The sequence below is a fragment of the Chlorocebus sabaeus genome, chromosome 14 (genome assembly GCF_047675955.1).
Source record: "Chlorocebus sabaeus isolate Y175 chromosome 14, mChlSab1.0.hap1, whole genome shotgun sequence".
Taxonomy (NCBI): Eukaryota; Metazoa; Chordata; class Mammalia; order Primates; family Cercopithecidae; genus Chlorocebus; species Chlorocebus sabaeus.
Genome location: NC_132917.1, coordinates 86275059 through 86291901, shown reverse-complemented (window position 1 = coordinate 86291901; position 16843 = coordinate 86275059). Strand labels below are relative to the sequence as shown.

The window sequence follows — 16843 nt, the reverse complement described above, 5'->3', positions numbered from 1 at the left end:
AGTAGAAAGGGAAAGACAATTAATTCTCAGCCTATGGTTTGAGAGAACCATGCCTTATCTCAAATACATCATGCATATTGTCTTCTTCCAAAAGTTTCCTTTTTAGTTGGTATTTGCAAGTTCCCGAATCAAATACTTGTTACATGGTCAAATGAGAAAATGGCCAAATGAGAGAACTTCTACCAGCGTGGGTCAATGTTTTAGATCCAAATACAAAAGCTTCTAAAGTGTAAACTTGTGGTACTGTACTCACCAGGCTTCCTGAGTTCTCCCAGCCCTTAAAAAGAGGACAGCTATACAGTTGAGAGAGATGGCTGACCAATCCTGAGCAGTCTGTCTGATGGGTTGGCTTTCATATGTAGATTTGATATCAGCAGCACAGTCAGCAAATGCCACCTGAAGCTGAGAAGCTTTAGGAGTCAGCAGAACTGCCTAACTGATTTTGTGAGAATTTCAGTTCAGAATTACAGGATCCTTAAATTCTGAGAAATGCATTTTACCATTTGAATATATTATGTGTATAGCACACGAGTAATTAAAAAAGGACCCTGTCCTAAGTATTTTGATTAGCCACAACTTTCAAATTCAGCTATGCATTTCCTTTATAGATGAACATTTTTTAAAAAGCAAGCTGAAGACAGAAGCTAATTTCATGTTGCTTGTTTTGGACTACAGGAAAGACGGTAACTTTAAGGACAGATTTCTGCTAAAGGCAAGATACGTTTAGATGTATCATCACTCAAATATGGGTTTGGGTGGCAGAACTCTCCAAAAGGGCAGATGAAACTGGGGAAGCTAGCCTTAAGACCTCAGTATGGGAGGATATACTGGCTGGTGAGTTTCAGGCCTACCTCTGGTGGGTGTTTGTCCCTTGCCATGAGCATCAGGATCTCTTCTCTCAGGTCGTTGCGGAAAGTGAAACCATATTCTTTACTATCTTGAGACAAGAAAGGAACAAGGAGTGATCATTGTTATGTAAAACCAACACTCTCTTGTTCACTGTCAACCTATTTCTTGCTCGGTAAAAATAAGTTGCTGTTATTTATTCTAGGCTTATCCCAGGATTCCAGAAACCCACCAGGATTCAAGGTGGAACCAATGTAAAAGCCAATGCCTGGGCCTTGTTCCAGTGAAGTGTTCATCACAGCACGTGCACTACATGGGAGCGGTCACCAGCTCCACGTGGTAAGACATTGTTTTATAGCACTTGGGAATTTTTGATATACTTTTATTACTCATTAGAGCGGTCTTGTGAAGCAGGAGGGCAGGACTAGAGCCTACTTACTTATAATACAGTAGTCACCTAGTAGAAGATACAGAGTATCTATTTCATTTTGCAGTCAAGTTATACACATAAGACAGACCAGTACACACACCCGTGATGCGTGATGCTCATGGCTATTACTTGGAATCATAATCATCACTGACTGGTTAGCAAAGTGAGGCCACACTGGCACAGAGGAATTGCACAGGCTCTCGGATCCAAGGCCTTCATTCAGATTTAGGGTCTGCTACGTCATCAGCACTTACTTTCTTTGGGTCATATTACACAACAGGTGCACAAAACTCAGCTCATTCCTATGTCACCAAGGGACTGACTTAAGTCATTTTCAACAAATTTTTCTCCTGATAGTCAACATGCAACATGAGCACGTGACCTTGAAGTAGCTCTCAACTAACACATTCAGTTCAGTCAAAATGGAAGTTTTCATCCCTAACAGTAACGTTAACACATTCATTATCAAAACAGAAGATACTGGGGTGACATGCACCTGGACACATACAAAGTAAAACGGACCTTTCCAAATTTGAGGAATCACTTCTAGCCGATTGGCCACATCCAGTGCTTGGAGAAGATGTATCAATGTTTGGACGTGGGGAAAGCAGACCTGATTAAGAGAAACACATTTTTAAAGCATTAATCTACAGAAACCCAATTCATCTAGAATGATAAATAACAAGTAATGAACCATCTTACTGAAGGTATCAGGTCCTCATACCACTTCAAGGTGACATCAATTTGCTCCATTAGACAAATCAAATCAAAGAACCTGGAACTGTGATGAAGGCAAAAAGTATGTTTAGTCTAAAGTCCCTATGTCTAACAACAGGGGAAATAATGAGTGAAATTACAGCATATTATATGTTACAAAGAATTTCAAAATACTTACAATTTCAAGTTAAATGAGCCAATACTTGGTTTAAGAGCTGCCAGTATATGCTGACTTCCCAACTAAACACCTTACCCTCACCAGGTCATTTCTAACTGTTTCCTCTGTCTACTCTTAGGTCGTAGTGAATAGATACTGAACTTCAAATTCATTTTAGAAACATTCAATGTGAAACAAGGATTTGGATACACCGAAAACGACTCTCACACATCTGTTAACATGCTGCCTTCTTAAATTCATGTTCTTATCTGCCTAAAAGCAAACCCATTTAGGGAGTATCTCTGGGTTCCAGTATCTTGATCTTTGAATACAAAAGCAAAGGAGGTGAGAGGAAATCTTCAGGGCTCACCCTGCTATGACAATTTGAAAATGTAAAATGAGAGGGGGTAGAGGAAAAAGATATGTAGATTTTAATCTGTTGCCCAAAAAAAAAAACTCAAAGGACACAAACTAGTACAGTCTTTCAAATCTGGCAGTTTTACCACTGCTTTAATTCCTAAGTGCTCAATTAACACGTCCTATTAGATCACTGGCATGCTGCCTGAAACCAGAGGTGAGGTATGAAGGGACATCAACAGCCTCCCACTTGCAGAATATGGTCACTCATGCAAAAGGATACATTTCCAACACACTTACTAATAGAAATTACGCTGATGATCAAGTCCAATGAATTTCCGGTTGTCTCCAGTATTTAAAAGGTCATGTATTTGGTAGGCAAGTTCTAGATCTCTGAGAGATGAGCACTAAAAATTTGCAAGTAGTAAGTATCACTCTGATACCCTGTCAGCCATGTGGTTCACAAATGAATAAAAACAGTAGAGCGTCTTGTGAAAATACTTAATGTTGATTAAACGTATTATTGGTTGACAGCAAATAAGTTACAAGAAATGGGGGGAGACAAATCCCAAGTCCTGTGAAATTTATTACAATATTATTTTAATTTAGCAATTATACCGTTAGAAATTAATCCTATAACAACATCTGGTCAAGTGCACAAAAGACACCTGCAGTGCAGAGTATGGACTAGTAAAAATCTCCATGAAGTAATTCCAAAATCTACCCACAGGAAAGTTAAGTTACAGTTCTTACTATGGAAATACTGATTGTTGTCAATAAATAAAACACCCTGAAAGTATGCCTGGATATACATACGCTTGAGTACCCAGAGTAAATACCTTGGTAGGATCCACACTAAATATTAGGTTGGTGCAAAAGTAATTGTGGTCTTTGCCATTGAAAGTAGCGGCTTTTATAATTGCGGTTTTTGCCACTGAAAGTAATGGCAAAAGCCACAATTACTTTTGCACCAATCTAATAGTAAAGCAATTAAATTACCCTTAGGGAACAGGGTTCATCTTAAAACTGCTTGAAATTTTTCCGATGATAAGCATGATTAAATAAACTAAAATAAAAACCATTATCAATTTTAACTTACTAATAGGCAAATCCGAAATATTATGGAAGCTTATCTGTTCGAGGGCATGAAAAACATCAACATAAACAATAAACAAAGGGTAAGGACAGTATGTGATTGAAAAGTACAGATTTTAGGCCAGGTGTGTTGGTTCACGCCTGTAATCCCAGCACTTTGGGAAGTAGTCAGGAGTTCAAGACCAGCCTGGTCAATATGGTGAAACTCCATCTCTACCCAAAAAAAAATACAAAAATTAGCCAGGCGTGGTGGCGCACACCTGCAGTCCCAGCTATTCAAGAGGCTGAGGCAGGAGAATTGCTTGAACCCAGGAGGCAGAGGTTGTGGTGAGCCACTGCACTCCAGCGTGGGTGACACAGTGAACCTCTATCTCTAAGAGAAAAAAAAAATTATAGATTTTAAAGAAAGAAGAAAAAACAGAAGCAAAGACATGACTGAAGAGTTAGAAAATGAAAAGAACCAGGAAGAACCCTCCAGCTACAGATAAATTTAGGAAATGGATAGTGAATTAATAAAGAAATGATACTTACTACACTCATGGCTGACTGAAAAAACTTATCTGAAAATCAAAGTTCACAAGAGCTTTGGTTACAATGGATAAAATATATTTTCAAGTCAATAACATTAACAAAAATCCTGCCAACAAAACTGGTAACATGTAAAATAAAGCTACGAACGTAAAAACTTAAGAGAGGCAGGAACGTGCCACAGACATTTTGGCTTTCTCAGAAAGATCATGGCAAATATTACTAAGCTATATACACCTACTATGTACTCAAATTTATTTAAAAAATAGAAAAAAAAATACTACTAAGCTATATAGGGATCACGAGGCCTCTAACTGGCACTCAGGGAAACTGGCCCTCTGTCTTTGGAGGAGGAAAACACAAGTGATTTCTGTACATACCATCATCCAGGTCCTTTGCAGAAAATCTCTTTCCCATTAATTCATTCATTATATCATAAATGATGAAAGATGATCTATTTGAAGGGTTTCCTGCAGAACAAGAAAGCAAACATGTTTAATCCACTTCCTTTACCACCACCAACCTCACAGTACCTAGTACAAAGGGACACATTTCTCCTTCCTTCACCTCCAGCCTAAGTCCTCGCATAGAGCTGGGTGGAGGCCAATGCTTGCTAAAGGAACCACTACACCCTGCAGAGAGCAATTCTCTGTAAAATCTGGAATAATCACAGGTCTCTATTCATGTGCTCCACTGAGACTTTCCCCTTTCTTTAGGCTCTTCACATGAAGCCTGACTTACTGGAGTAGGAGGCAGACAGTAACACACACTCCCTCACCAAACCAGCATACTTAGAAAAACTTTTTTTTTTTTTTTTTTTTTTTGAGATGGAGTGATGCACTGTTGCCCTGGCTGGAGTGCAATGGCACAATCTCGGCTCACTGCAACCTCCACTTCCCGGGTTCAACCGAGTCTCCTGCCTCAGCCTCCCGAGCAGCTGGGACTATAGGCCTCCGCCACCACGCCTGGCTAATTTTTTGTAATTTTAGTAGAGACGGGGTTTCCCCATGTTGGTCAGGCTGGTCTTGAACTCCTGATCTCATGATCGGCCTGCCTCAGCCTCCCAAAGTGCTGGGACTACAGGCACGAGCCACTGCGCCCAACCAAAAATGTTTTTTGCTAGTAATCATTTGTGTTCCCTTTAAATATAATCAGAATGAGGTCAAGAAAAAGTAGAATGGACAGGGCAGTTCTTAAAAATAACGTGAGCTGAGCACTAATAGGTCAGAAAATCATCTGCAATATTCCCAAATATTTCTCTACACTCTGTTCCCTACCTGTTCTGTGTGTTTGTGGCAGAGTTGTAATGACAGTACAGATAGTTTCACAATTTGCTCAAGCATGTTTCCCTTTGCTAACATTCTTAATTTTATCAGTTACATAATATTCTCTTTTCAATGTCTTGTCTCTTGGCTAATTTAGGCTTTCTCTTTGGGGTAAATTCCTAGAAATTATTATTATTATTGAGACAAGGTCTTGCTCTGTCACCTAGGCTGGAGTGCAGTGGGACAAATGCAGCTTACTAGTTTCCACCTCCTGGCCACAAGCAATCCTCCCGCCTCACACTCCTGAGTAGCTGGGACTACAGGGGTGCGCCACCATGTCCAGCTACTTTTTTCATGTTTAGTAGACATGGAGGTCTCTCTGTGTTGTCCAGGTTGTTTTCAAACTCCTGGGCTCAAGCAATCCTCCTGTCTCGGCTTCCTAAATTGCTGGGATTACAGGCGTAAGCCAAAATTATTATTGCAGACAGGCAATTTATATACATAAGACAAACCAACACAGCTCCCCCAGATTCCCCATCCCCCAGTCCTGGCTGTTACTTAGGAAATGTAAGTACATCTGACTTTGATTAGCAATTGAACCAGTGATGAGAGTTACAGAGGAAAGGAATATACTTTGGGGTCAGAAATACTAGCTCCATCACAATCTCACCAAGGTTGAGTAAAATTTTAGGGGACACAATTATGGAAACTTTATCTGTTTCCAAGGTATAGTCAATTAACTGTTTGGTTCCTTTTCCTAAAGATAAAATTTGCCTATACAAGTGATGATATGGATTTTACAAAATTAGTCCTCCAAACCAGAGAGAATCAAGTTCTCTTCTGTAATTTTTATAGTCTATCACAAGAAAGAATGACTAGAACTGTCAATTCTGAACTCAAGGGTTATTTCTTAGGCTGGGGATAAATGGATAAGAACTAAAAGATTCTGAGAGTCTCATATGTGCCTTCCAAACACAGTAGCAGACACGGTGTGGAACTCATTTAACTACCACACCCTGCTGCTATTCCTCAGGTAGGTATCCAGTCACTTTGACATAGCTGGTAAATAAATGATAGAGCCGACATCTCAGTTCAGGTGTGTCTCTCTCCAAAGTCCATCTACAGAGCAGAGCTCCCACTGGAACTGACCTAAAAGTGGACAACGAATGGAGCCCTGAGGTCCTCCCAAAAGGCTTCACAATAAGTTTACCTTTCCTCTGAAGCAGCAACGTCCACAAACTTTTGGCAAAGATGGAAATGTTCTGAACCTGCATCACTGAACATAGTAGCCACTAGACACATGGCTACTGAGCACTAACGTGACAAAATAATTTATTATTTTACTTAATTTTAACTAACTGGCCACATGTGGCTAGTGGCTACGGTATTAAATAGCATAGCTCCAGAGAACAAAAGGGACTTCAGCCAAAATACATTCTAACCATTCCCGTTTGTACAACATCACTGACAGTACATTCCATAACCCTCTCCCCTCCAGCTCAAGTTTCATACCATAAACAAGATTGCTAACCTCAAGAATAATTTTAGGTAGTAAGACCCTGTCCAATAAAAAAAATCAGCTGGGCATGCTGGTAGGCATCTGTAATCCCAACTACTCAGGAGGCTAAGGAGGGAGGACTGCTTGAGCCCAGGAGTTCAAGGCTGCAATGAGCAAGATCCTATCTCTAAAAAAAAAGCCACAACTTTCTGCTCAGGCTGTACAGGTTAATTTACAAATTATCTTTTCTTAATTCATATGCAGAGAAGATAACCTGCAACAATTAATCACATAAATTCAAGAAAGCTGGTCAATTTTCTAAATAAATTAACACAATTTAAGGCCATACATACCAGGTTGATAAAACAGCTGAATAATATGGTGATATGTTGCAAGCGAGGGTTCTCGAATTACCAGGTGGATAGAAAAAATAAACAATGAGGTAAACACACAGCAATCCAAAATATAGTTTACTGAGACACACTGAATTTAAAACATATTAACGTTAATATTTAAGCAATAGATGCATTTCTATTCTTTTGAACAAAGATATTTTCCAACTCATTAATGTAAAGGTGAAAAACTATCATAAAGACTTAATCACTTTTTGAAAGTCCAAATACTTATTAGTCACATTCTTCACTGAGAACAGTAAAATATATTTAAGTGAATTGATTCCCAAAGCAACTTTCAATAAAGTAACTAATGAAAAATATACAATACACTAGCACACACTTAGGTTCAAATACCTAATTATGCTGGAAAAATGTCATGAATTTAAAACTAGCTAACTCAAAGCAATCACTTGTCCTCAGATTCAACAGAACCATAAACAAAGTACCTAAAATACTAATGAACACTAAGATGATAAAGACACTCCCACCATAAGTACAGTACATTTAATTTAATGTGCCAAACATGGAAACAAAATTTCCAGCATATTATGTAAGCAGAAGAAGAATTTAAAGGTCTTTGCTTATGTTGACCTGAAACCTCTGGCTGGCACAGTCTCTGTCTTCAGAGGAATCAAGGGCTCATCCTCACCTATTCCAATGGCTTTCATTTCACGTAAAATCTGTAAGGCTGGCAATCTTGCAATCACATGAAATCTTCGGAGACATTTCAGAATGGTATTAAAAGTCTGCAGATTTGGTTTCACGTTCTGTGCAACCATGTGTCTTAGCAGCTCCTAGTTGAACAAAAAACAAGTATCTTTCATGCCTGGGTAATCTGTCCAATAATCTGTTTCATACAAAATAAAGAATTTAGCGTTCTTGCTTATGTTTAAAGCAGGTTAGTAACTATATCCCTATTTTAAGAACTGTTTATTAATTAGCAGGTTCCATGATTCTGCCTTTTAAAGAAGCCTGCTAATTCAAACACCCACCCCACTTGATCGAGGTGGTCAACTGTCTTCAGTCTTCTACCAAGGAGAGTTTTCCAAGAAAAGACTCAAAAGTAATAGACCAGTATGATATAAAAAAGTGGTTTTTTTGGTTGTTTTTTTTTTTTTTGAGACGGAGTTTCGCTCTTGTTGCCCTGGCTGGAGTGCAGGGGCGCAATCTTGAGTTGAGGCGATTCTCCAGCCTCAGTCTCCTGAGTAGCTGGGACTACAGGCGTACACCACTACGGCTGGCTAATTTTTGTATTTTTAGTAGAGACGGGGTTTCACCATGTTAGTCAGGCTGGTCACAAACTCCTGACCTCAGGTAACCTACCCGCCTCAGCCTCAAAGTGCCGGGATTATAGGCATGAGCCACCGTGCCCAGCCGTTTCTGTTCTTAAGTTACTAGGCAAGAATCAATCCAGTGATTTCAACTTTTTGAATTTACACCTGATAGGAATTTGACAGCAAATATGCATTACTTTGTAACAGAAAAACTATTATGAAAAATAAATGAATAAAATGGTCCAGAATTCTAGCTGTATACTCTGGGTCAAGTAACTTTTTCTTCTCATGTGCCAGACACAGCTGAGTTCCAGGGCTGCGGAAAGGGTAGTGAACAGTTAACTGCTACACAGTGACTGCCATGCACATGCTCATAAACGCTATCTCCAGCCCATATACTTTTTTTTTTTGTTTTTTTTTTGAGATGGAGTCTTGCTCTGTTGCCAAAGCTGGAGTGCAGTGGCACAATCTCTGCTCACAGCAACCTCTGCCTCCCGGGTTCAATCGATTCTCTTGCCTCAGCCTCCCAAGTAGCTGGGATTACAGGCGTGCACCACCACGCCCGGCTTTGTTTGTACTTTTAGTAGAGACGGGTTTCACCATGTTGGCCAGGCTGGTCTCAAACTCCTGGCCTCAGGTGATCTGCCCGCCTCGGCCTCCCAAAGTGCTGGTATCGCAGGTTTGAGCCACCACACCTCGCCAGCCCATCTATTTCTGGCAAAGAGTATTTAAGCCCTATTAAAAAATAAACTGAGGATTCCTCCTTACCAGTATATCACTCCATTTTGCCTCAAATTTCTCATTTATCACGAATACTGTTGCTTCAATCACTGCATTAAATGTGTACACATCAGCTGTAAAATAAAAAAATGATAAAATTTGGGGTTGAAGATGAATCCCTAAATGGCTGAGTTTAAGGCAAAGCAGTCATTCCTATGTGTCCCTTGGCTAATCACATGCCCACAAAACTGGAAAACCACTCTCCTTTCTGGATCTCTACTCTTGCTTCAATCACCTATGCCTCAGGAAAAGACAAAGTATAGGCCAATGACTGAGGCAAGATCCAAAGCCTTCACACAGACAATTAAGAGAAAGAAGGAAATGGAGAAAGGGAGGGAGGGGAGTTCTCAAACTCACCATGGAGTCTGTTGTTTAGTAACTCAGTGTACAAGTTTAATGCCTGCTCATAAGCTCGGTGCTGGAAAAGGAAAAGGAAAAATTAAGCATCATCAAATTCATTTACTTAAGAAGTCCTTGCACATTTCTGTCTTAGAGTTTGGTAACATAGCTCAGGCTCAATAGATCAGGCTCCTGTTCTCATGAAGCTCATACTCTAGTGCAGTGGTTTTCTATCTACTAGTAATGCCTGAACATATTTTTATTTGTCACAACTGAAAGTGGGGGAGGAGTGTACTACTCGCATCCAGTGGATAGAACCCAGAGAGCTACTAACATCCTACAATGCACAGGACAGACCCCATAACAAATTATCTGACCCAAAATGTTAGTGGTTCTGAGGCTGAAACACCCTGATTGGTGGAAATTAAAGATAAAAATAAATAAAACAAATGTACCTTCACCATTCCTCGGATCATTGTGCAATAGGAATGTGCATTTTTCTCTGGCATTAGAGAAAAGATTCTCTCAGCATTGTTTTTTGCTCTAGACACAAGAGAGTAAATGTGAACCCGGGCAACAGGAAATACCAATCAGAGCTACCACCATTTACTGACAGTTTATTATGTTCCAGGCAATGTGCCAAGTACTATACATGCATTATCTCAATTCTTACAGGGCGTTATGGTTATCATCATTTTGAAAATGGGGAAAATCAAGACTTAACAATCTTAATGTGTTGTCGGGGCTTTGCAGGTTAAGTGGCAGAATTAGAATTGAAAATGAAAAGTTTATAAACAAGTATATAAATATCTATGCATTAAAAACAAGAAGCAACTGTATGACAAGGTCCCTAGTAAAGATTCCTCATCCTTCTTCAATCTTCAGCTGCTACTTCCTAGAGGCAAAATGGTTTCTTTTGGAGGATCCTTCTGGTCATATTCTAGCATATGTACTTTCATCTCTTCTCCCATTCCATAACCTCGGCCTCCCGGGTTTAAGTGATTCTCCCGCCTCCACCTCCGGAGTAGCTGGAATTACAGGCACATGCCACCACCCCTAACTAATTGTTGTATTTTTAGTAGAGATGGGGTTTCACCATGTTAGTCAGGCTGGTCTCAAAACTCCTGACCTCAAGTGATCCACTCACCTTGGCCTCCCACGGTGCCAGGATTACAGGCATGAGGCATCGCGTCCAGCCTACCCCAAGGAATTTAACCTTTCATCCTATCAAATTCATCACTTCAATAACGATTTTAGATAATCATGGTAGCTTTCCCTTTCCAGATATTCACATGAAATATCCTCCTTTTAGACACCCAGCTAACTTAAATTCTCCAACATAATTATCTTTCATTTCAACTGCTGTGTACGTCTACATGTTGGTCAGTGGTCTTAATTTAGCAGTACACTCTAGTGTCCATGATACTTTTAGTAAACAAAAGTATTAAATCTTTCAGAATTAGAGGTATATATTCCAAGGTAGCACTGTTAATGAAACTACCAAAGGAACCATACCACATGAAAGTTATGCAGAGTTAAACAGATGAGGGGAAAAAAAAAAGCGTCAACCTCTCAACAGATTCTTGTGTTGCTGAATGGAGATAAAGACCCTACTGAAAAATGGTCTAAATGTATAGGAATACAAATAGTGAAATTTATATTGCACAATAAAAATCAATTATTTAAGAACATCACAAGAAAACATCTTCACGGGGTGATGGGGCATATTCCATGTACTGTAAGACACTGTAATTCAAGGTTCTAATTACGTGTGACATACCGCCATGTAACTCCAAACTGATGACCAGCTTTCCTCCTAGATTTCTTATTTTCCTCTTCCTGAAATGAATAATCATCAAGAGAAATAAAAGTTAAGGCGATGGAATTCATTTCCCAGACTACTCAAAATCAGAAAGGCAAAGGGAACTCAGAAAAATAAAGGAAACACAGATCCAGCAGATGGCAAAGAGGAAGTCCAATAACGCTTACACCTATACAGTTAATTTCTTAAGTGCAAATCAGATGAAAAGCCAAGTTGACCCTCAAAGCAACAAGTGACAGCGTGGAGACAAGATGAAGCCATTTCCCTGTATGGCCTGGTCCTCAGATAGAAAGAGGAAAACCAACCAACACATCCTATTTGCTCAGGGACTACATCTGGCTCGATCCATACAGATAAACTGTCATAATTAGGGTGAAAGCAAGATAAACAATATATACTTATAACACTCACCCAAGCAAACTAAGACTTCTGTTTTTTTGTTTTTTTCCTGAAACAGTCTTGCTCTGTCACCCAGGCTGCAGTGCAGTGGCGTGGTCTCGGCTCACTGCAACTTCCACCTCCTGGGTTCAAGCAATTCTCCTGCCTCAGCCTCCTGAGTAGCTGCGACTACAGGCGCCGACCACCATGCCTAGATAATTTTTTGTATTTTTTTTTAAGTAAAGACGGGGTTTCACCATGTTAGCCAGGATGGTCTTGATCTCCTGACCTCATGATCCACCCACCTTGGCATCCCAAACTGTTGGGATTACAAGTGTGAGCCACTGCACCCAGCAAGACTTCTTACAAGACTAAATCTTGTCTTTATTTATAAACCAAGGTCTGGGATGAGGCTGACATACAGCAATACAGGCTTGGTTGGCATTGCAGAGGTCAGTGCTGGCTCTGTAGCCTGCTGCCTCAAGAGGTGGGGCTGGAGAGGTAGAGGGCCAACCAGAGCAGAGCTTCAGGAAGTGATGCTCTGGAAAGTGAAGTGTAACTGCAACCTACTGCCTATGCACTTTTTAAAATGTAAGGTTCTCTACATAAACAATCCACATTTGGCCAGGTGCAGTGGTCAGTAATCCCAAAACTTTGGGAGGCTTGAAGGATTGCTTGAGTCCCAGCGTTGAAGACACCATCCTGGGCAATACAGCAAGACCCTATGTCTACCCGCCCTCCCCACCCAAAAAAAAAACTAACCAGGCGTGGTGGCCCACACTTGTGGTCCCAGTTACTTGGGAGAATAAGGAGGAGGAACACTTGAGCCTAGGAGTTAAAGGCTGCAGTAAGCTATGACAGCATCACTGCACTCCACCCTAGGTGACAAGAGTGAGACCCTATCTCTGAGGGGGAAAAAAGAAATCCACATTTAGTTGGGCAAAGAGTAGGAAAGACAGAAAAGAAGAAAAACACCAATAATCCCATCACCCAGAAACACTTTTTAAATGATTTTTTTCTTATGCATTTGTAAAAACATTTTTACAAAAATGGAATATATACTGCTGATAGCCTGTTTCCCACTTATTGGATGAATCTTTCCATACCCAAACACATCTACTCTAATGTGCTCAATGGCCACACAACTTTTATCATAATTTGATCATCTACTGTTGGACATCTAGATTGTTTTCAACATTTTTACAAGTATAAACACCTCCTTATGAAAAATGTCACATGAGCATCTCTATTTGACTGATCCAAAGGATTTCTTGAGACCTAGTTCTAGAAGTAAAATTCACGAGTTGAGAGAGAGGCTATGACTCAACTTACAGGCAGCCCCCCGCACACTACTGTTCTGTCTCCAGCCTAGTGTGTTCTCGCCTCTAAGTCCATGTATGAATTTTTGAGGGGGCCCAGGCCATGGAGTCTTTACCTGGCCAGAATACATCATCTAAGTGACACAGGCCAGCCCAAACATTTCGGATCAACGCTTTGCCTTAATATGAGGTAGGAGAGGACAACATATTGTTAAAAAGTAAACTAGGACAGGAGTAACTGTTTAAAATCTCTCTTCTTCCTATACCACTTTTTAATCAAGGCTATCGTACCACACATCTCAGTACAAATCTCTTACTACTACCCTGACACATGGCAAAAGAACCCATCTTATTTTTAAAAGCGATTTCTTCAAAAAGAAGCTTAAGAAAAAAAAAAAAAATCAAGGCCAACAGTTGTTACCAATTCTTCTGACTGCTCAGTTTGTTGAAAATGATAATCGGTTGAGGGCTCCTGGTCACCATAACAACACAATAAATCCAAGAGACTATTTGTTGTTTCAAGAGACACAGTGGTTCCTGTGGGTAGAAACAGAAAGGGAAAGAAACCTTGAAACAATGAAGAACTAAAGCCTGTTAGGTAAAAATGCTTCATTTTTAAATATTGGCTGTGGTCTTCATGGCTACATACTTAATGTTGTCCACTACTTTATGCACTCGTCAACTTAAACACCTGGAGTGACACAGACAGGGACATAACCCCTATTAACCATGTAATTTGATGTAAAAGATTGGAACACAAGATGAAGTTTGGGCCTGTGCTCACTTATTTTATGTACTCATTTTTCTCAAGCTAGTTCATGGTTTTAATTATCATCTCCAAACTGAACACACTGCAAACTATCCCCACTTACTTCCCCCAGCCCAGGTCCATTTGAACAAATGCAAGTAGCATTACTCCATCTGGATCCAGATACTCACTAAAAACTTGCTTAGAAACACTAGCTGAATTGTCTAACTATAGTGGTCTCTTAAAAATTGTTCAAAACATTATGTCCCGATCTTGACACTCATTAAAAGCGCTAAAAAGGGAACAGGAGGAAGAGAAGTATGAGATATAATCTGCTATTTTAGAAGAAAAGTAAATGTATCTTTTTGTTTGTTTTGAGATAGGGTCTCATTCTGTCACCCAGGCTGGAGTGCAAGGACATCATAGCTTACTACAACCTTGAACTCCTGAGCTCAAGTGATCTTCCCACCTCAGCGTCCCAAGCAGCTGTGACTACAGGTATGTGCCACTGTGCCTGGCTAATTTTTAAATTTTTTGCAGAGATGAGGTCTCACTATGTTGCCCAGGCTGGTCTTGAACTCCTGGGCTCAAGCAATCCTCCTGTTTTGGCCTCCCAAAGTTCTGGGATTACAGGTGCGAGTCACCATGCCCAGCCAATAAATTTTCTTTCTAAACAAAATACATTGATAAATTTAAAATGAGTATTAGGAAATGTAAAAGTCCAGAAGAGAAAGCAGGGCAGACTGAAGAGGGTACAGGCTATGGAGAAGCAACTGGTTCACACCATCTCAAAGCTATGCGACCCTGGAAAAATTACCTAATAATTACCTTCATAAGATTACTATAAAACACACCAATGAGGGCCAGGCGTGGTGGCTCACACCTGTAATCCCAGCACTTTGGGAGGCTGAGGCGGGTGGATCACCTGAGGTCGGGAGTTTGAGACCAGCCTGATCAATGTGGGGAAACCCCATCTCTACTAAAAATACAAAAAATTAGCCAGGCATGGTGGTGCATGCCTGTAATCCCAGCTACTTGGGAGACTAAGGCAGGAGAATTGCTTGAACCCAGGAGGCAGAGGTTGCAGTGAACCCAGATCGCGCCACTGCACTCCAGCCCGGGCAACAAGAGCAAAACTCGTCTCAAAAAAAACAAAACAAAAAAATAAAAAACACACCAATGAATAAGGTATTGTAGAATTAAGTATGTGAAATGACTAGCACAGTGTTTTGCACTTATTAGGGGCCTGAAAATGAAATGTTCTAGGATCCTTTCCCTGGTATACTTAGTTACTGAGCTATGGGTCTGACACCTGTCTTTACTGAAGGACTGCACACACCTACCCAATAAAGGGGGTAAAACTAAAAAAAGACAAGCCTTAGCACTAAGAACTTTAATGCAGACTCACATCAGTTGCCGATCATATTAACAAGCAGAGGGAAGCGCCTCACTAAATTATAATCTACTGCCATCACTTACCCATACATCTGATGCTGTACCAAGCCACACACCAAAATTCTCAAACATAGCTTTCTGCAAATGTTTCCTGGGTTCAAGTGTATAATGATTCAGTCCAGTTTCCACCACTTCCATGTTTATTCTAAATCACCAAATAGCACTCTAGATTCTAAACACATAATGCCAGCTGCTTCTGATGTTGCTATATGTACATTTTCATGGTGACTTACCAGCTGTGCTATTTACATGTGTAGCTCCGAAAGTTTACATCCAGCTCCAATTCAGAGAACCGCACAATTTTAGAGCTAGAAGCTCTGAGAAATTAAGTAACTTTTTGAATGCTAAGAACAACTAGTGACACAGATGGCACCAGCATCAAAGCCCCGATCCTATTGAGTGTGCTTTCCTTTTTATGTATTTCCTTCTTGTGTGTTGTGGCCCAATCTTCCAAACATCCTTAAAAAGTACAGGAAACCTGGGCACAGTGGCTCACACCTGCAATCCCAGCACTTAGGGAGGCCGAGGTGGGTGGATCACCAGGTCAGGAGATCAAGACCATCCTAGCTAACATGGTGAAACTCCATCTCGGCCGGGCATGGTGGCTCACACCTGTAATCCCAGCACTTTGGGAGGCCAAGGCGGGTGGATCACAAGGTCAGGAGATCGAGACCATCCTGGCTAACACGGTGAAACCCCGTCTCTACTAAAAATACAAAAAAATTAGCTGGACGTGGTGGTAGGTGCCTACAGTCCCAGCTACTTGGGAGGCTAAGGCAGGAGAATGGCGTGAACCTGGGAGGCGGAGCTTGCAGTAAGCCAAGATTGCGCCATTGCACTCCAGCCTGGGCGACAGCGGGACTCCGTCTCAAAAGAAAAAAAATAAAAGAAAAAAAGAGTACAGGAAATCTGGGAGCACTGCGTACCTACCTAACGTTAAAAACAGAAGCTAAGGTAGAAGGGTGATACAATTTCTCTACCAGTGCTACAATAAAGCAACAAAGCTGCAATTCTACTTCACCTATAGTTCTTAAATAACACTAAAGCTAAAAATGAAATAAACTATTAAAAATATAAAGCACGCGGCCATAAAAGCAAAGTAAGTATAGCAGGCCCTGTAACTTTTACTCAAAATATCTGAATCATGTAACTGGGGCCCACTTCAAAGCCCATGTTATTAGAGGGGCTTTAATCGAACTCAGGTCACCTGCTTGCAAAAGCTGATCAAACATGTCCACAGAGGTTTTGACTTTTCTGAGCTTGATTCGTTCCTTCAGGGCGGCTTCACTTATGTCTTCGATCTGAGGTTCAAAGTACTCAGGCATTAAACACTAGGAAAACAAGATGACTAAAGTTACTACAAACAGGTAAAGGTGAGGAAAGGATAACTGAGTAGGACAAAATTTTTATCACCAACATACCAAAGTAAAATTTCACTGC

At 40.5% G+C, this 16843-nt stretch overlaps 1 protein-coding gene across 1 annotated transcript in view; it reads right to left on the bottom strand.

Annotated features, from left to right (window-relative positions):
- The window catches only part of PTCD3 (pentatricopeptide repeat domain 3), a 31194-nt gene that overhangs the window by 2923 nt on the left and 11428 nt on the right, over positions 1-16843 (bottom strand). The window contains exons 7-21 of the mRNA XM_007969990.3: positions 16611-16734; positions 13622-13737; positions 11462-11520; positions 10137-10224; positions 9700-9760; positions 9331-9416; positions 7938-8082; positions 7247-7297; positions 4511-4600; positions 4134-4162; positions 2808-2914; positions 1979-2057; positions 1799-1889; positions 852-937; positions 254-402 (exon numbers count right to left, since the gene is read on the bottom strand). Coding sequence (XP_007968181.3) covers positions 254-402; positions 852-937; positions 1799-1889; positions 1979-2057; positions 2808-2914; positions 4134-4162; positions 4511-4600; positions 7247-7297; positions 7938-8082; positions 9331-9416; positions 9700-9760; positions 10137-10224; positions 11462-11520; positions 13622-13737; positions 16611-16734 — 1361 coding nt within the window. The remainder of the gene's footprint in view (positions 1-253; positions 403-851; positions 938-1798; positions 1890-1978; positions 2058-2807; positions 2915-4133; positions 4163-4510; positions 4601-7246; positions 7298-7937; positions 8083-9330; positions 9417-9699; positions 9761-10136; positions 10225-11461; positions 11521-13621; positions 13738-16610; positions 16735-16843) is intronic.